Source organism: Pangasianodon hypophthalmus, chromosome 12 (assembly GCF_027358585.1).
Source record: "Pangasianodon hypophthalmus isolate fPanHyp1 chromosome 12, fPanHyp1.pri, whole genome shotgun sequence".
Lineage (NCBI taxonomy): Eukaryota > Metazoa > Chordata > Actinopteri > Siluriformes > Pangasiidae > Pangasianodon > Pangasianodon hypophthalmus.
Genome location: NC_069721.1, coordinates 23873596 through 23894114, shown reverse-complemented (window position 1 = coordinate 23894114; position 20519 = coordinate 23873596). Strand labels below are relative to the sequence as shown.

Genomic DNA, 20519 nt, shown 5'->3' with positions numbered 1-20519 from the left:
TTGTCCTCTTGCTTTTCACTCCAAGTTCCCGTATCTTTTCGCGGAGTAATTTATATCGTGTGATATTTCACCACTTCTGTAAGTTGTAGGATGAACTGAATGCTTTGACTCGGTAGGTTTCTCACCGCAGTTCTCATTTAATGTTCAGCTTCAGTCTGAAGTGTTAAAGGAAGTTGGTGTAAGGTCAGGTTGGTGCTGTGACCCGGGTGCATGAGGAAGATGGAGGGGTTTGACCACATAAACACTGCTTTGACTGTGAAAGGATGGATCCCACACCCTGCCCGTGAAATTTCCATAATCTTTCTGCAGGATTTTGACCTTGTTTAATTTATACCACGGCGCTGATGAATTCTGGGTTCTGATTGGTTGGAAGGTGTTTTTTTTTTTTTTTTTTTAATCTTATTAACTTCAGAGGAGAGAATAAAAATAGGCTCATGAGGGAACGACTGTTTATAGCTACTACAACGTAAGCGAGAACAGGAACTAACTTGTTTCATCGAAGTTAAACGTAATGATAAACGTAAAAAGTTGTAATTATGACGTGACTTTCCTTAATTAATACAAATTTTCATTGGTGTGGTATAAGAGGAATAAAAAAATACATGGAGTTACAAGAAAATTGTCAACTTTGGGATGGTTATAGCAAGTCTGCTTCATCACTCCACCCCGTCGTTGATTATTTTCCCATAACAGCATGACACGGAGTGTTTTAAGAGTTACACAGTTACTTCCACATTCACCTGACTGACACAGTGAGCATGTGTTGCACCGGTAGCTGAAAATGCACTAGCACGGTTTATTTTCAGAGCTAAGAGGCTTAGCAAGTGGATTAGCATTAGGATGCTCTGGTAATCTTTAAGTAATCTTCAATTTGCTAATTCTATCCAGTTCTCTGTCTTATGGACCCTATCCTTTTGAGAATATTCATTGAGATGTTGTTTTTTTTTTTTTCTCCCTGAACACATTACCAAATTAAAGGGAAGTCACGTTATGTTAAGTACAGTGAACAGAATTATCGGCACCCCTTAAATGGAAAGGGAAAAAATGCACACTTGAAAAAATAATAAATGTTGTAATAATAGTATTTTCTTTGAAAATCTTGTGGCAAAATGACGAATACCCCTTAGAATAATTATATACAGTCATGGGGATAAGAAAGTACACCCTCCTTCAATTCTATATTTTTATTTATCAGGGCCTAAATAACAATTTTATGGTCCTCACCAACTTCTATAAAAACCAAATAACCTACTTGTGTACTTTTTCCTATGCGTGTAGTTCTATTTGTTATATGTGATGTTTGTAAAAAATAAATGCAACCAGTTATTAAGAGGATGGTGATGAAATGAAGTTTTAGAATTGCCGTTTAGTTGATTCGCAGAGTTTTAAAATCAGCTGTTAGTCTCCATATCCATAATAACCTGCTGTTTGGAAGATTTTCACTGAAGAAGTCCTTCCTGAGAGAAAACTCGGAAAATGAAGCTTCACCAAGCACCTTTCAAGCTTTATGTGGTATTGTGTTGTGATCATTAAGTGATCATTAAGTGGTATTGTGTTGTGATCATTGTGAGATTAAAATTGAACTTTTTGCCATGAACATCATGATGTTTGGTGTAAAGATGGGACAGTTTAAAAGAAAAAGCCACCAAACACAAAGGCAAATATAAGTTGCCTCTGCCAGGAGGTTGCGAACTGTAGAAAGTAGAATATATAGTAAGGTATAGTAAGGTATGACGTGAACAGTAAACAATGCAGTAAACAAATAAAGGCCCCAGACACAAATAAAAAAAAAAAAAAAACACAACACAAATGGTACTGGAACACAAAACCCAAATCCTTTAGAGATTCAGTGCGGTTACTTTCTCCACATATTACTTGAGGGGGTGCCAATAATTTTGCAGCAAAGAGAACTTTGTTTTAAAAAAAAAAAAAAAGCATTGGTAAACTGATACTGATGAACTGTACAGCACCATATGATGAAATAAGTTAAAAAGTACTCAATGCTTGCGTTATTCATTTTTGCACATTTTTAAAGGGTGCCAATACTTCTGGAGCTGATCATTTGATTAATCTGTTGAACTGTGGGATTTTTTTTTTCCCTCACTATTTATTTGTGCTTAAGTGTTCTTTTTTTTTTTTGGTGTGGTGTTTATGATTGGTGGTCATGTGTGTGTGTGTGTGTGTGTGTGTGAGAGTGTGTAGTAAAAATGTAGTTCATGTGTAGTTCCACTCGAGCACATCAGCCTGCTCCCTCTTAAGTAGGTCAGAGATTCACGTTACACTAAGTGATTTTTTTCAGTCAGTCAGTGTGTGTGAGTGTGTGTGAGTGTGTGTGAGTGTGTGTGAGTGTGTGTGAGTGTGTGTGAGTGTGTGTGAGTGTGTGTGAGTGAATAAAACCTTAAAGGAGAACTCCAGAGAGAATTTCGGGTCTTTTAAATTGGTCAAAAACGGTTGAGACCCCACACTCTAACCGGTGTGATGTATATTCAGTTTTTTAAAAGGAAGGAACAAAACACACCGTGTCGTGCTGGTGTAGGAAAATAATCAACGACAGGATGGACAGGATTACTCTTACTATGCAGACACTGATTATTTTCTCATAACAGCATGTCCTGAAACGTTTTATTCCTCTTATATTACAGCAATTTCCCAACGATTGCAATTTTCATTTATTAAAGAAAGTCACATCTTTACTTTTTATCCGTAATAGTTACGTTACATTACATTTACAGTTGTTCCGTAAAATGAGTTAGTTCCTGTTCTGACTTACATTCTAGCAGCTAGAAACAGTCGTTCCCTCAGCAGCCTCTCTTTATTATATCTTTCTTGAAGTAAAAAAAAAAATCTTACTCTTGTCATCTTACCGAGAAGCCGTAAAGTGTAAACTTCGGGTGTAGGATACGAACGTTTTTTTCCCCAGCTAAGTGGATTTTTTTTTTTTTTTAATATGAGAGAATCTGACATTTCTTGTGTAAATGTTCCGGTGAAAGGTTTACAAATGAATTCTTTCATATCCAGCTTTATAAATGAGGATCTGATAAATGTCTTTCAGTTGAGCACATTCTCTCTCACACACACACACACACACACACACACAGAGATGGTAATCCTCAGCGGAACACACACCTCGTTTCCTACATGAAACACGATTGTCCTACATGCGCCTTGAATGCAGTGAGCTGACGCACAATAGGAAGTTTTGTCCTGAACACACCCTGTGTTTTACCTGAGACCAGCACACACCTGGCACACCGGAGACACACACACACACACACACACACACACACACTCACACTCACTCACTCGCGTACACACTCACGCACACACTCGCAATACACATGTGGGTTTTCAAATTTGGGCATTTGCATAGTGTGGTGTTTTAACCCCTATGATTTGTACTCCCCACTACAAAACCACACACACACACACACACACACACACACACACACACACACACGGAAGAACAGTGTAAATAAGACTCCAGATAGAAAAATAGAATAGAATACAATGCATTATAAAAGCTGTGTGTAAATATTCACTGCTGATGTGGAAACGTTCTTCAGGAACACTATCTGTACTTTTGGAAGCAAGATTTTGAAATTCTTGGACTCCAAACCCGTGCTGGATTCCAGCAGGAATGCTTCCTGCATGACGCTGTGGAAAACCAGCCCAGTTTAGTAACCGCCTTCACGTTAATCTAAAGCAATGACGCCACCTAGTGGTGGAAATGTACACACACACTTGGCCTGCACTGCAGAGCCTGTCGGTGGAAGTGAAATAAGTAATCGCTGCTCAGATGTGTGTAACTGGCATGGTTACTCATCGGACAAGTGAGCGCTGTCTGAAGAACTCCATCCGATTGTGTGTGAGATTTTAAGGAAGCACAATTCATGCGAGTCCAGTTTTACTGACTCAAATAATACGAGTTTAAACTTAGTCCTAACCTTCTTCTTTCAAATTGCTCCTGACCACCTTGTTAAAAAAAAAGGAAAAAAAGAAATCAGTTAACAAATAGTGAACAAAATATTCCAGAGGTATTCAGTTAAAATGTTAAAGGTCCAGTTTCATAAAATCTCTTGCTTATAAAGGCCCAGGTAAGCGACAGCATTACTGATGAGTTCATGGCTCCTGGGTTATTTTGGTGGCGCTCCACAGTCCTGGGATTGATCCTGGTGTTGAGTGATTGTGTAGAGTTTTGTGTGTTGTTCTCATGTTCGCACCATCAGGCGGATTGACTGAGATGATGAGTTGTCCCTACGATAAAGCGGTTCCTGAGCACGAGTGAGTGAGCTGCTTTATTTTTTAACAGCTTTCTAAACAAAAGAGCATCTCAAAAATGGATTTAAACGTAATCTAAGCCGTCTTTAGAGCGTATGAATTTCAGCCCAGTTTTGCTTAATCGCACATCGTAAAGGAAATTCTTTGGGCAGGAGTTGAGATCGGTGGTCTTGGAACGATGTCACACCACTGCGACCAAAGATGTCCGAAGACAAAGTTCTGGCAGTGTGAGGAAGATGTGATTACAATCTCAGAGTGTGAGTGATGCTACGACGCTCGTCTAAAATCCAGCACTTGTAGATTACACATGATTACACCAAACTAGCAGGAGAGCTACAGATACAGTAGTGGCGATGATGAAACATAAACATAACCTGAATTATAGCAGCAGAGAGAATAATCACAGTTCTATCACGACAGGACAAACAGGGACGTGGTGTGGAAAGAATCCGAGGATGAATTAGAGCTTCCACGTGTGTAGCTAGCTAATTATCACACACACACACACACACACACACACTCCATGCTTTCCAGTCGAGCAGTTACAACCCTGTGCTGCTGCTTTCTTTAATCGTAGGTCTAGACGATCTTCATGGTGTAATCCGACTTGGAGAACACACACTGACACGGTCTGTACAGAATTCAGCCCAGAGTTTATTGGGATCAGTTTGCGATTATTAGGAACAGTGTGACGGATAATAATCTTAAATCACGCAGTGTGAAACCGGCTTTAGTGGATTTAAAGAAGCGTAACAAAGAACTGCTTAATTAAACTCAAATCATTAAAAAGTTTACTCAAAGCAATCATTTTTAAACTTGAAAGGTTTAAGGCAGCAGTTTCTGTGATTGATTTGAGTAAACATAACTCGTCAGGTTTTACAGTGTGGGTTAATGTTTAAGGTGTCACACACACACACACACACACACACACACACACACACACACAGTCATCCTGCTGTGGATCTAAAGCACAGGAGCCTCACATCCGAGCCATGCTCTGATTTTTCTAAACTTTGATCATTACCACACTGTTGTTTTGTTTTATTTATTTATTTGTTTGTTTGTTCATTCATTTATTAATTCATTTCTTTTATTTTTTAAATTGTATTTTGTTTATTAGTTTATTTGCATGTTTAAAATGAATATTTACATTTCTTCATTTTATTTTATTTCATTTTATTGGTATTTTTAAACTTCATTATTTATGGTCATAGAAATAGGGCATTTATTTATCTGGTTTTTTTTATTTTATTTTAAATTTTATTTATTTTTTGTCTTTGTCAGCACATTTGTAGGGATGGGCTGTATTTTATTTATTTGTTTATTTATTTATTATTTATTTATTTATTTAACTTAGTAGACATTTTAGTTTTTATTTTTTTTATTTTTGAATAAATCCTGTGCTGTTTCAGTTCAGGAGCATTTTTTTTTTTTATAGGTTTCAGTACAAAGAAGTGTGTGTGTGTGTGTGTGTGTGTGTGTGTGTGTGTGTGTGTAACTGAATCATGTGCATTATACTCTACTGGTAGTGTACACACTGGGGTGTTACATGTTGTAGCTGGATGATATGATCATATAATATCGATATTGTGATTAATGATGTCACAGTAAACTTTTTTTCAGATGCCAATATCATCATATTTTTATAAAAATTTGTAATATGTATTTAAAAAATTTTGTCTACAAAAGTGACCGAATTCACAATGAGAAACAGGTGGAACAAATCTGTAAAAATTTTAATATTTTACGATTTTGGATTTAAAACTTTAGCATCTAATCACCTGCTTTATGTTTATACCCTTTATTAAACAAATAAAGAAAGAAAGAAAGAAAGAAATGTCCTGCTATTCGATCAAACACGCTGCGTAATTTTTTTTCATGTCTTGTTAATGTACATTTGCTTATATTTATATTTCAGCTCATGCATATGTTTAAAAAATGTATTTCAGGATTCAGGTAGAGGGATTCATGGGTGAGAAAGCACGCTTCAAACCTTTAACCTTTTTATTTAAAGTAAATAAACATCCAAATATAGATGTATATTATTCTGATACTCGATATGGATCATGATATCTCTAGTTTTGGGAACCAACTGCCAGAAAAAACATTGCATTTATAAATAAAATAAATTCAATTTGTATGTCTACAAAAATAAATTTATTTAAGTTTAGAAAAATAATAATGAATTCTAAATGTCTTGATAAATTCTTAAAAGAAATAAAAACACATTTTAGAGTTTTTTGTTTGTACAGTAAATGTGTACAATTTTAAAGTTCAATGCAAAATTTTAATCTCGGATCAGCTTTTGTCCTCGCTATTAAAAATGTTAGATCATGATGGATATCTCGGAAAAGTGTATTGTGATATAGTTTATCCTGATATGGATATGCTAGAGCTTACAGGAATAATATTTGGAGTTGTTTTGTTGTGTCTGTCAGCGTGTGAGATCTGAAGAGTGTGTGTGTGTGTGTGTGTGTGTGTGTGTGTGTGTGTGTGTGTGTGCGTGCGTGTGCGTGTGCGTGTGTGGACCAGCAGGGGGCAGTCGAGCACTGCAGGACACTGACTGTGGAAATGAAGCTTATTTTATTGCAGTCAGGTGTTTTCTTTCTTCCCCCTCTTTTCTCCACATGGCTGTTAGATACAGAAAGGCTGACGGTCGACTACATGTGGCCCCTTCATTTTTCATCCCTCCGTTTTTTCATTTGTTCCTTCAGGTCGATGGTTATAGGTCTTCAGGGCGATATAAAGCGGTCAGGTGCTCTCGATGCCGCAGCTCCGACCCTGGCACTCTCTTCGAGGCCCTGGATGGAAAAAAAATGGAATTTAATTTGGGAATGTTTTTGGGCCAACGAGTCCCTCTCTCTGTCCGGCTCCAAAATCCAAAACCTCTTGCATCATCTTCCTGCACATGTCTGAGGTCCGCTCGCTCACTACAACCTCAAGAGCTCAGGTTTTTAACACAGAGCGACGATTTCTACACACGTAGCTGGACTTTTTATTAATGTCGTGCTTTTAGTGAGGATTATAAACCAATTACATTTTTTTTTTTTTAATTTATCTTCAACAAGCATGAGTTTTGATTTCTTCAAGTTTTTCCCCTGAGTATGGCTGCCTTCTTCTTCGTAAACACAATTCCCTGAAAATAATGAAAAATGCTTTTTCTTAAAGAGAAATGGTAAAATATATCTCTAAATTGAGCTTTTTATCTACTCTGGTTCGAATGTCGAATGTTCGAATGAAGGTTGCTTAGAGAATATAAAAAAGGTTGGAGGTGAAAGCAAAGTGTTGCGTACGGAATAAAACACTCTGGGCCATGCTGTAATAGGAAACTAATAAATGACAGGAATTACTACACCTCAAAGTGGATTATTTTCTTATAACAGCATCTCCTGAAGTGTTTTATTCCTCCAATTTACCAACAATTACAATTTCTTATTTATTAAAAAAAAGACATGTACATTTTTATCCATTTATGGTTATATTTAATGTAACTATCTGCAGCACAAGTTCCTGTTCTCACTTACGTTATAGCGGATATATACACACTTATTCCCTCATCAGCCTCTCTTTTTTAAGACAGAAATCCCCGGAGCTTGTCATGTTATCGAGTAACAAAGCATAAACATGAAAACTTCAAGTTACAGCTTTATCTCTGACTGTTACAAAGTGCTGAAACTGGAGACTCCTTCCATAAATGTTAAATAAACGTCTCCTCAATAATAAATCTGTTTATTATTAACGCACCGTACACGTCCCTGTGAATGAGCCGTTACTATAGAAACAATAACGTATTAGAGCCAGAGCGTTAATATAAACCTGTGATGCTGTTAGAGAAAATGAATCAACACTTTCCGACCAATCAGAATCCAGAATTCACCAGCGCTGAGGTGTAACAGAGACATTCAGGAGTTTTTTCATTAATGTAACATTCACTATTTTTGTTGCTTGTAATAATTGAAACGAGATGGTATAAATTTCCTTTCCATCCTCATTTCATCCTAAGGGGATACAAACTTTTGCACTCGACTTTATTTCTGTATAGAGATGTTTGGTAAGAATGAATCATTTTCTCTGTTCAGTTCACTGATGTGTGTCTGTCCCTCTCTGTGTCTCAGATTAGTCCATGGCATAACCCCGGGTCTTCAGCTTCCTCCTGGGGAAGTGGCTGTCCAATCCCTTGCCTGATTAGAGTGACACCCCACAGGAAGTGGGCGTTTCGCCGTGCTAACCGTGACCATGCCAGCCCTCGCTACAGGACCGGGCCCTGACACAGGTACCGTAACCAAACTTTAACTCACAATTCGACTGAAGTTCCACCAGATCTTCAACTAAGGCTTCAGTAAAAATAAAAACATGAGTTGGTTAATCCTGCAGCGATTCCCGATTACAATTCTGCTGAAAATGTACTTGTCCTATGATTTACTGTTAAAGGAAAATGTCTCAGAATTGATCTGCTGTGCTCTAGCTTGGGGTGGAGCTAATTTCAGGGCTGGAAAAATGCAAATGGAGATAAAGAGAGTAGCAGATCCAGTTTAATGGAAATATTGTGAATCGTTCTAAAGTCCCTTCGAAATGATATGATTGCTGCAGATTTAAAAACGCTTTTAAACATTACAGATTGCACCTTGAATTGTTGAAAGTGTGATGAAGGAACGAGAGGAAACAGTATACATGCTGCATTTGACTAAATGTTGTAACTCGTAAACCAGAGAAAACGTTCCCTCAGCTTGGAATTCCTACTCGGGAACTCGGAGCGGTCTCCTCGACTCCGAGTTCAGCAAGTGACGTCAAATCAACATGGCTGCTCACATTAATGGAAGTAAACAAAATAGCACTTTTAAATAAGATTACTTTTAAATAAGATATAATGTACAGTATGTAGTAATGATTTGATTTAGATCAGACAACGTGCAGACCCTTTAGTTTGTTAGCTTGTCGTTAATAAAAGACAAACATAGAAGCGGCCATGTTTTTTTTTTCACCACTCTGTAGCTCAAACGCGTGGAAGTTGACAATGACATAATTCAGAGTCCTGACTTCCCACTTCCGAGGTAAATCTAATGCAGGAAATAAATAGATGGAAATAAAGGCACTTTGCATTTATCTCTTAATAATATAAAGAAAGAGCTTGCATGTGTGTATGCACGTGTGTGTGTTTTTGAAATCAGACCTCATAGCCACTGCGATGACGTACCGGTTGTGAGAATTCGTATAGACAGAGTGAAAATACAGACCATCAGTTGCTATTACGGTCATTTCAGCCAATTATTGGCCTGCGTCCTCTTTCCAAATAAAACATGTACGATAAGTACGGCCGTCTCTCTGTCACTCAGGCTGAATCCGCTTTTAAAGATTCATTATGTAAAATCCAGGCCTGGAGATGCTCACGGATTCTTTTTACCGAATAAAAAAAATGCTGTCTCTGACAGTGAGTCTGAAAATGTCATCCTGCGACCGTCTTCAAATGATTATTTGTGGAAATATCTAGAACATTTTTATATGGAGTGGACAATTAAGGAAATCTCCAGGCTCAACCTCTTCTTTTAAATACATGTAACTGTCTGCAGTCTTTTAAATAATGATGTTCATGCACGTTGTAGCTCGAAGTGCTCAAGCGGTAAAAAAAAATTAAATATGTAGAGTATAGCAAGTAAATAAGTGCATAAAAAATATGCAAATTGACCAAAGAGCTGTACATAGGTATGAACGTACAGTATAAAACATAAGTATACAGAAAAACAAATAAACAAAAACACAAAATGCGAATCACGGATACATGAGATAATAACGCTGATTAAAATGCTCATTTGTAAAAGCACAAAGTGCTACATTTAGCAGAAACCCTACACAGCAAACACTGTGAATACCATCACTACGCGGAAGCATGGTGGTGGTAGCGTCATGTTCAGCGATACCATTGGCTGTGGTAATTCAGTGGAACAGACACTTAAGGACTCTTATGGACACTTAAGACTTTTAAATATATGTAACTGTCTCCATAATAATAATAATAGATTAATAACAATTAGTTATAAAGCACTTTTAATACATATTGTAGCTCAACAGTTAAGTAGCATAAAGAGTTAAATATACAAATAGAGTAAAATAAAAGATACTCTTGCCTTGCGTAAGTATTCATCCCTTAAACTTTTCTGCATTTTGAAACTGAAATGGACTTAATTGGGATTAAATCCCATGGTATTGGATATTTTGTCTACGCAAAATAGCCCATGATATAAACGAAAAATCTATAGAATTTGCAAAAAATAAAAAAAAACTAAAGATTTTCATTGCATAACTATTAACCCTGTTGCTGTGAAACCTGTAAATTAGTTCTTGGCCAATGAGACACCATTAGAAGTTGCATAATTAGTTGAATGGAGTCAACCTGTGTGTGATTAAAGTGTGCCATGATCTCAATATAAATACACCTATTCGTGCAAGAACCCAGAGTTTGTTAGAGAACATACCTAAACAAACGGCATCATGAAGACCAAGGAGCGATCAAAACAAGTCCGGGACAAAGTTCTGCAAAAACAGCCAGGACTCTGCCTAGAGAACGACGTCCATCAAAAGTCACTGAGAGAGTAAAGAGGGGATTAATCAGAGAAGCAACCGAGAGGCCAAGGGTAACGCTCAACATGATGCTACCACCACCACGCTTCACAGTTCTCGGGTTGATGAGCAACGTTGGGTTTCTGCCAAACGTAATGCTTTTTTGCAGAAAGTACAATTTTGGTCTCATCAATTTTGGACTAGCCTTTTGGAGAACTGCGAACTGTATTTCATACGAGTCTTCCATAAATCCCAGTGTTGTAGAATGTCCAGGTTGTGGTTGTCCTGTGAACAGTTTCTCCCATCTGAGCTGTGGATCTCTCCAGCTCCTTCAGAGTTACCCTTGGCCTTGACGCCTAAAAGTCCTTAGATACTTAAACTTTTGCTCTGCAAGTCATCATAAGACTCAGCAGTATTTTGTGTGTTGTGTGTGTGTGTGTGTGTGTGTTTTGAAGCCCTCAGCTGGACGTTGGATGTAGTAATCATCTCCAGGATCTACACTGTGTTCCCATCTTTCTTCCTCTGGCCTCCTTCCCACTCCCCCTCTTCCTCAGCTTCTTCTGAAAGTACAGTTTAATAAGTGATGGTGATCTATTAGAAAATAATACCTAGTAGGGATATAAAAGCCTGACGGATGAGTGTTGGGTTGCCGGGAGACGTGTGGTGCGGTTGACTCACGTTCACCGCACTCCTCTCTCGCTTTCTCCACACACTCTTTAATGAACAGTCTGGAAGCTCAGCAAACCACCAGCCAGCCTGATGGATTGGGCCTACAGCATACCATGCATACAGTGTGTGTGTGTGTGTGTGTGTGTGTGTTTGTGTGTTTGTGGATGTTGTAAAGAGTTCAAATAAGTGCTTGAACTCTTAAAGTACCCATAAACGTGTCATTCAGTGTAGAATAATAAATTATTTTAATGTTTTTAATTTTCAGTAATTTACAGAAATTTTCTAGGAATATCGCATTAAAAATGCAAGGCTTTATGAATATTCATTAATATGCAAATTTGCAGAAGCCCACACACGTCATCCTGCCATCCCAACTAGCCTCGTAGCAATCTAGGTTGCTAGCTGCTAGTCAGCTAGCTTATGTTTTGAGTAGGATTTCGGCATTGGAGTCATTTTTCATCCGAGTCAATTCCTCCATGATTTATTGAATACCTGTTACCATAGCGACCACGATTTTACTCATCATTAATATTAGCCTATTAGCCAGGTCAGCTAGCTACCTAGCATAGCTTACTGGTTTTGCAAAAAAATGTGTCTAGGGACCACATTGTCAACTTCTTATCTAGGAAGTGAGACCTTATTTAGGCATCACAAACTGAGCTTGTCTGTAGCTCCGCCCCAAATCAGTTCAGTTAGCTAGCTACTTAGCTGACTGGCTTGCTAACTTCTAGGCAACTAGGATGCATTTTGGGTGGGATTTCAGTATCTGAGTCTTGATTTGCATCCATTATTTTTTCCACGATTTATTTAACAGCAGCCAAACAGGTTACCATAACAACCACGAATTTTTTATTAAATTTGTTAATATTATCCAGGTCAACTATCTACTTGGCATAGCATGCAGGTTCTGCAGTCTGGTTGCCAATCGTCAACTTCTTATCTAAGACGTGGGAGGTTATTTAGTTATGACATCACAAACTGAGCTCGTATGTAGCTCCGCCCCAAATAAGTTTTATATATATAGGTGTTTTAGATGTGAATTTAGCATAGTGCTTGCAGTTAGCAAAGACGACACATGTATAATCTGCATAATTGAGGGAATTTCATCATTCAGACATCACACTGTAACCAAGAAGCTACTGAAAATTCCTGACTTTTCTAATCCTTTAATATCAAAACGAATCCACGGATCTATGAATATGCATGATATGCAAATTAGAGAAGATCTCTACACTGTTATGCTATGCATGACTCCAGCCTCTTTCCCACCCCGTTGACCAGGATAAAGTGGTTACTGAAGATGAATGAATTAATGATGGATTGTAGAGTGATCTTTGGAAAAGGGGCAGAGACTTATTCTCGCTGGGGGCGGAGCTAATGTGAAGAGAAGACTGAATTGAAGAAATTAGCCATATGTGTTGAAGGGCAATATTGAGAATTACAGTTTTTCTAAGCTGTCTTTTTTTTTTTTTTTTTTTTTTTTTTTTATAGGGCTCATAATTTTTAATCATAATATTTCAGATGTGACAAATGGTATACACACACACACACACACACACACACACGGCTTCTGTCTACATGGCAGGATATTGGGATTTAATTGTCAAAACCTAGCATAACGTTGATCAAGGAGAGCTGCCATCACGTTATTTTCTTTTCCTTCTTCTTCCCTTTCTTATTTAAACGCTTCATCTTGCCGTCTTTCTCTCCTCCGTGTCCAGCAGCTCATCTCCATCTCTCATCAGGATAGTTTGAGATGCTGGTGTTTAAGTTGGAGTTTTGCTTTCTGATGGTTTTTAATTGCACTCGGTTGCGTTTTTTGGCTCACACCACCAGGAAAGGAGGAGCGTGTGTATGTATATAGAATGACGCTGATGTATTTCCTGTCATCCCTAAAGCCGCTTATGTTTCCTGCCGGTGGTTTGGAGGTGATCCGGGTTGGAAGCAAGGTTGCGCTGATGTTCCTCACATTCCTATGATTCGTTTTCTAACGCCACGCAAAAACACGTTCTGTTAAATACTCGGGCTGAGGTTAATCTGAGAGTGAGTAAGGGGAAGGGGGCGGAGTCAGGGTGGCAGAACAATTTTTTCAATTTGCATATCACATGCATAGTCGTAGCACCTTGTATTTCCCAAGTGAACAAGTAATTTGTCTTGTTAATGATTCGACTGAATGTGATACGATTCGATTTCGATTCTAACAGCAGTGATTTGATATTTAATGATACCACTGAGGTGATACAATTAAAAAAAAAAAAAAAAAGAAAGTGAATGATGATGTCTGTCCTTTTTTCTAATGAAAACTTATAATTGCTGCATCGATTCATTTCAGTTTTTGCCTTTTAAATTGATGCGTCGATCCAAATCATCAGATCGTTCCACTTTTAGTGAATACAGTGTTTGTTATGAGGATAGAGATGGTTATGAGGATAGAGATGTTTCTATGTCCATAGTCTAGTCTAGTAGTTCTCCTTGGTATAAAAATAACCACAATAAATTACGTCAAATGACAGACATGAAATTAACCAGCAAAGCTGCACAGGTAAGGTTGGGGAAAAGTTTTTTTTTTTTTTACTGCATTAAAGTCTAAAATTCTAATTAATAATTTTTTTTGTTCATGTTTTAATCCATGCTTCAGTTTCGTTAGTTTTTAGTCTGCAATCCGAGTTGAGTCATGAGTCAAGTGCAGCTTCCTCATCTGTGACTCCATTTGAGTGAGTGAAATCGAATCATTTGGTTTGCTTCGTGTGGCTTGGTTTCACATTGCGCATAATTAAGCGAAATGTGGGAAGGGGCGCGGCTGAAAAGGGTTACTCGTTGGTAATAAAAATTGAGATAATAAGTGGATTAAAACACTTCAGGATGTGGAAAGTAATCAACTTTGTGGTGGTAACAGTATCTCTGCTTCATCACACCTCCCTGAAGTTGATACATAAATCACCAAGTGGTTTATTCCTCACGTCCATCACACTGCTGCTGCTGTTGAACAGGACGATCACGAGGGCAGCTCCGAGTGTGATCAGCTGCCCTGTGACACGAGCGTCTCCATCTCCCTCCACCGCTGGGATTTTATTAACCATATTAAAGTTTACAGTGTTATTCTGAGCCTGCTCTCCTGTCCAATCACAATAACCGCTCCCACGACATCACTAAAAAGATAAGGGCTCACATAGACACTGTGGGGAAAGGAGAGAGAGAGAGAGAGAGAGAGATGGGGACAGAAAGTATGAGAGAGAAGGCCAGAAAAAGGTAGAGAAAGCAAGAGAGATAAACACAGAGGGATAGAGAGAGAGTGACAGAAGAAGAGAAACAGACAAAAAGAGAGAGGAAGAGCAAGAGCAACAGACAGAAAGATATGGAGAGAGAAAGACAGACAAACAGAAAAAAGAGAGAGGATGGCAAAGAGTGAGACAGACAGAGAGAGAGAGACAAAAACATACATAGAGAGACAGTGAATGAGACAAAAAGGGAGAGAATCAGAGTGAGTGAGAGACAGAGAGAGACAGAAAGGGAGAGAAACAGAAAGAAGACATATGGAAAGCTTTGAGGACAAGTTCTTTACCAGATAAACTATTTGCAGTCCGTGTGTGTGTGTGTATGTATGTGTGTGTGTATGTATGTGTATGTGTGTGTGTGTGTGTGTGTGTGTGTGCACGCAGTGTCCATCCATGTAGTTGTGAAACAGGTGTGTGGTTGGTGTTCTCTGTAATGAGACCTATGATGAGGTGATGAGCTGCAGGATGTTTATTGTCCATGTTGGACAGCAGACTCGTCCCCCGAGCGAGGGATACGAGAGGAACGGCCGGAGAGAGGGATACGACAGGAACGGCCGGATTCAATTTCTTCTCGGCTGACAGTAGCCTAAATTTTTCCATTGCGATGAAAAGAATTCAGAGCATCTGGGATCCGGGGACAGAACGAGGGAATGATGGAGAAAGAGGAGGAATGTTAGCAGTGACATGTACTTCAGGAGGAATTTATTGATTTCCAGCAGTTTGTCTCCCTTCCTCCTTCTCTCTCTCTCTCTCTCTCCATCCATCTCTCCCTCTCTCTGTCTCCCTCCCCTCTCTCTCTCTCTCTCTCTCTCCCTCTCTCCCTCCCTCCCTCAGGAATACAGAAGTGTAATATAAGGATTTGTTGCCACTGGAAAATCTCCCTCTTTCCAGTTACATCAGAATGAAAATTTCCACTTTATTTGACCGAATGCAGAGTGGAGGAAATGCAGAGAGAGACGGAGAGAAGGAATTTAATTTATTTGCGTTATATTTTTACGTCTCTCATTCAGAGGGATAATGATAGCAACCTCTGTCCAAAATACACACGGCTCTAAACAGGTTGCGTGTGCGTCTGTACTTTATTAAGGCATTTCCACATCTGAGAAGTCCATCTGCATAAGAACTGAAATAAAAAGATTGTGATCTAAAGCTAAATAAAAGGATTCGGTTTTAATCGTTTTCTGGAATGGTTTAGAAAGTGGACTTGTTATGCTCCGAATGCACGTTGTTGTGTTTAGCCCCGCCCCCTTGTGTGATTGACATGCTCCCTTTTTTCACAGAATTACCAATCGGGTGAAAACACAGGCATCTTTCTATCTCTTAGAAACCCTCAGCACACTTTGTTTGGCTCCTGCAACGTTCATGTCTTCATCCCACATGCTCATGTACGAGCCACTGAAGAAGCCCCTGCTGTTTCTCTGTTTCAAAATTCATTAATAAAATAAATAAAATAAATAAGAATGTCCCAAATGAACATCATGTATATTTTTATCCTGTGGTCCTCTGCAGAGCCGTTAGTGCTCATTAAATTACTTTAGATGCCTTTAGATGTTTTTCAGCAAAGTCTTTTTTCTAATTTTGTTTCTAATCTGTCAGGGTTCATAAGTCGCCTCTCTGGGGGAACGCGTCAAGGTTCTGTGTAGAACCTACAAGCGACCGGCCCTATCGTAAAGGATTCCAAATAAAACCCTTTAAGAGGCTGTGAACTTTTCATTATCCAGGAAATGAACTCTTAAGGAACGAAAATGTTAAGTCCGATGGGTTCTTGGTGCTAAGAATAACGTTTGTACTGCACACTTACCTAGTGTTAATGCATCAGCTCTTAGAAAAGGGCTTCTGAAATGGTTAAGTAAAGGGCTGGCGTGGTGGTGAAGCAGGTAGCGTTGTTGTCTCCAGGGTTCTCGGTTTGATCCTGAGCTCAGGTTACTGTCTGGGTGAAGTTTCACATGTTCTCCTCATGTGGGTTTCCTCTGGGTTCTCCGGTTTCCTCCCACTGTCCAAAAATATGCAGATAGGTGGATAGGCTGTACTACATTGCCTCTAGGCGTGTGTGTGTGTGTGTGTGTGTGCTCAAGCTTTAAATGTAAATCAGTGGTTCTGAAGGTCCTATTATGTATCTTTAATTATTTTTAAAGATATGCTATATTCACAATTCCAGGTCAAAGCTCCACACTAAAGCTCCAACATGTCCCCTTGATGGTATGACCCCAGCTACAAGGAAAACCTTCATTTCTGAGAGTGTGTGATGAAGTGTGTGTTTAGATTTAGTGTGTGAAAAATGAACACTCTGTTTGATGTGGTATTTTGTAGATGGTAAAAAAAAAAAAAAAAAAAAATGAAATGAACTTCTGAAATTCTGCATAGTACCTAGAGCCTGGCAGGTGTTTAACTTTCAGATAAACTGTCTTGGCACTTGGTGCACTCTTAGAAAAATGTTTTCTGGATCATTAAGTGTTCATAGGCTCCTAAATAGGTTCTACGTGGAATCCAGTCTAATTTCAGTCGATTTAAAACGGTAAGTGAGAGAGTGTGTGTATAGTTTGTTCCGAATAATTGATAGATAATTGTCCAGTCTTGTGCTGCCCCTTGTATCAGCCTTGTTGAAGTGTGTGTGTGTGTGTGTGTGTGTGTGTGTGTGCGTGCGTGCGTACATGTGTTATTAGAAGGTTTAGTCCAAAGCCTGTGGATGTGGGATATTCTGGGCTGCAGCTCTGATGTGGTTCATGAGCTGGAGTTGAGAACAGAGAATTGTGGGGTTGGTGTAGGGGATAAAACCCCATCACTGACTTGAACTGCCAAAAGAGTGTGTGTGTGTGTGTGTGTGTGTGTGTGTGTGTGTGTGTGTGTGTGTGTGTGTGAGTGTAAGTGTAACCTAACGTGCATATGTACTGTACTTGTAGCTGTACTATAAGTTTTTTTTTTTTTTGTATACGCTGTGTAATCAGACATAGTTGTGTTTTTATTTCTGTATAGTCAAGTGCAAAAGTTTACACCCCCCTCTGGTTTTTGGCTGGAAAAACGAATCTACAAAACATAATTCTGTGATCAATGAGTTCTCTTTTCCTGTTCAGTGCAACGTAAATATTACAGCAACTGAGTCAAAATCAGCAGCTCTCTTTATTAGCGAGATTAAAAATGGTCTAGTTCATTCATGTGAAAAGGCCTCATTAAGGTCTGTGACAACATAAATACACAAAAATACATCATATTTAAGACATGAAAAGCTCAACCTGGCTCAAACTCGTAAGAAGTTCGCCATGAATAGTCAAGTCCAGAGTCAGTTTGAATCAGGAAACATAAATATTGAGCTGGAGAAAGGAATAAAATCAGAGCAATGTGTGTGTGTAAGAGTGTGTGCTTTTCCTCCACAGTGAAATGGCTTTATTTTATTTAATTCTTTTTGATTAATTATTTAGAGCTCCATAAACTCGTCTTCTTGACTAAGTTTGAAACTTCTGTAGAGGTCTTTGAAAGTCGACGTCTATGAACAGCTGGAAAGTAATATATTTATGAATTATTTTAGGGGTTAGTATTTTATTGTTACATTTAATGTTGTGGATCGTCCACGAAAACATGTTAGTTCCTGTTCTCACTTACGTTATAGCAGCTATAAACAGCTGTTCCCTCACCGGCCTCTCTTTTTTCTCTTTTGAAGATAATAAGACCAAAAGTACTGCAGCTTATCATGTTACAGAGAAACTGCAAAGAATAAACGCCTCTGTCCTGAAGAAATCGGAAAACTTAAAGTTACAGCTTTACCTCTGACTTTTACAAAGCGCTGACACTGGAGACTCCTTCCATAAATGCTAAATAAACATCTCTTCACAGATCAACGATTACATACGTCTTTTTATGTGGAGCGTACGCTGTACAAGTCCCTGTGAACGAGCTGTTACTATGGAAACGCTAACAGAACGAGCTCATTAATATAAACCTGTGATTTGCAGCTGCACTATTGTCAGAGCTGCTGTTATAGAGAATTAATCAACACCTGCTGACCAATCACAGTCCAGGATTCAATAGCACTGTTGTATAGCTATATTTAAAACATTCAGTTAAAAAAAAAAAATCATTATCAATGTTTTTTCCATAAACTCCTGCGTCTGTTGCCTGTGATTGGCCCGTGATTGTCATGTGATCACTTCAAGACTAGTAAAACAGATGATCAGTATAGGCGTCTTCGTATTGTTTCTTCACTTTAGTGTGAAACGAAAACTTTATTTTACAAATCTGCATTGTTGATATCTTACTGTGCACAATGCGTTAGTTTCTTCCTTGACAGCTGTCTTGTTTTTTTTTTGCAAACGCTGTTTGGAGCTCGTGCACTTCAGCAGTGTGTGTAATTACAGCCGTGCTCCAGTGTTGGTAGGATTACGATCTCCGTGCTCTGCTGACTCGTGTTTGTATGATTGTGAACTCCGGGTTTCTCTGCTCATCTGGTTTGTTCCACAGTAGCAGTGTTATTGAAGTCTACACAGCTCTGTTATTTTCTCCAGGACGTTGGGAAGCGGAGGCGTGTGAAAGCAAAGCGCTCTGTGTAACAGCGCATACTTTACCGTGGCTCAGTGTGAACTCAGCCGGCAGATCCACCCCCACACACACACACACACACACACACACACACACACGGTTTATTATAGGATTTGTGAATACACAGAGCGGATGTTGACCAGGCTGCAGTCTGCTCCGAGATGCCATGTACACACACACTCCTGTTTTTATTTTTATATTTTAAAGACAGTGCTATAGAGATTAAAAAAAAAAACTTTATAAACTTTATATTTATTCCTCAGCTTTTGAAGTGGTGGACGAGCTTGAGAGCAGAGTGGAGAAATAGGTTACCGTGACAACCCTACTGTAAACAAACCTGCACACAGTATTGTATCGGAAATTAGGGAAAGTGCTGAGAGTGTGTGTGAGAGAGAACATCAGACAGTCGTGTAATAAAACTTCAGGGAATTTTTTCACAGCTCCAGTTCTGAGTTCCTGGAAAAACAGGAAGTAGTGAGACAAAAGGAGGAAGTGAGGTAGAGTCTGGAACAGGTCAGTGGTCTACTCTTGGACATGAACTCTCCCTCTGTTCGGGTTCTGCACAGTGATTACAGTACTTCTTACGCTAATTAATAAGTACTCTTTAGTACCCTTTAGGTCAAACGTGATTATTTTTAGTGCATTAACTCCCTTTGAAGTGGAATCCAAACCATATAGATTGGTTTTTGGGTTGAAATTTTTCATGCGTGAATTTTTCCATCAGAACATACTTTCTGAATAAAACTCATTTGTGGGCGGGGCTACATACGAGCGCAGTTTTGTTTTTTAACATTACAAATACCTACGACAAGGTTCAGTGTACCTTCTATGTCACATACATTAAATAAGAATAAATTGATTTCTACATATATTTAAAAAAAATAAAGAAAGGACTACAATACAATATTAACAGTAGCGTGTAAATATATATATTTTTCCAGTTTACAATGGAAAGCACATCATCTTTCAAACCGGATTTGAACCAGTGCCTTGGAGATGTGTTTACACTAATGACAAGTCACTTTTGTCGCTTGCAGTTTGTCTTTTGTGGGTGTCTACTGTCCATCCAGTGTTTTTAGTTCTGATGAAAAAAGTATAAAAAAAAAAGTATAGTAGCTAAAATGAATAGCCTACAGCACACTACATTCTACAGTATGCAGTTTACTTTCGTCTAAAATGTATTACAGTATTTTAATAAAGGGAAATCAGTGT

At 38.6% G+C, this 20519-nt stretch overlaps 1 protein-coding gene across 1 annotated transcript in view; it reads left to right on the top strand.

Moving 5' to 3' along the window:
* Positions 1 to 20519, top strand: part of mpp7a (MAGUK p55 scaffold protein 7a) — a 126183-nt gene that overhangs the window by 22161 nt on the left and 83503 nt on the right. The window contains exon 2 of the mRNA XM_034309481.2: positions 8394 to 8551. Coding sequence (XP_034165372.1) covers positions 8515 to 8551 — 37 coding nt within the window. The 5' untranslated portion in view covers positions 8394 to 8514. The remainder of the gene's footprint in view (positions 1 to 8393; positions 8552 to 20519) is intronic.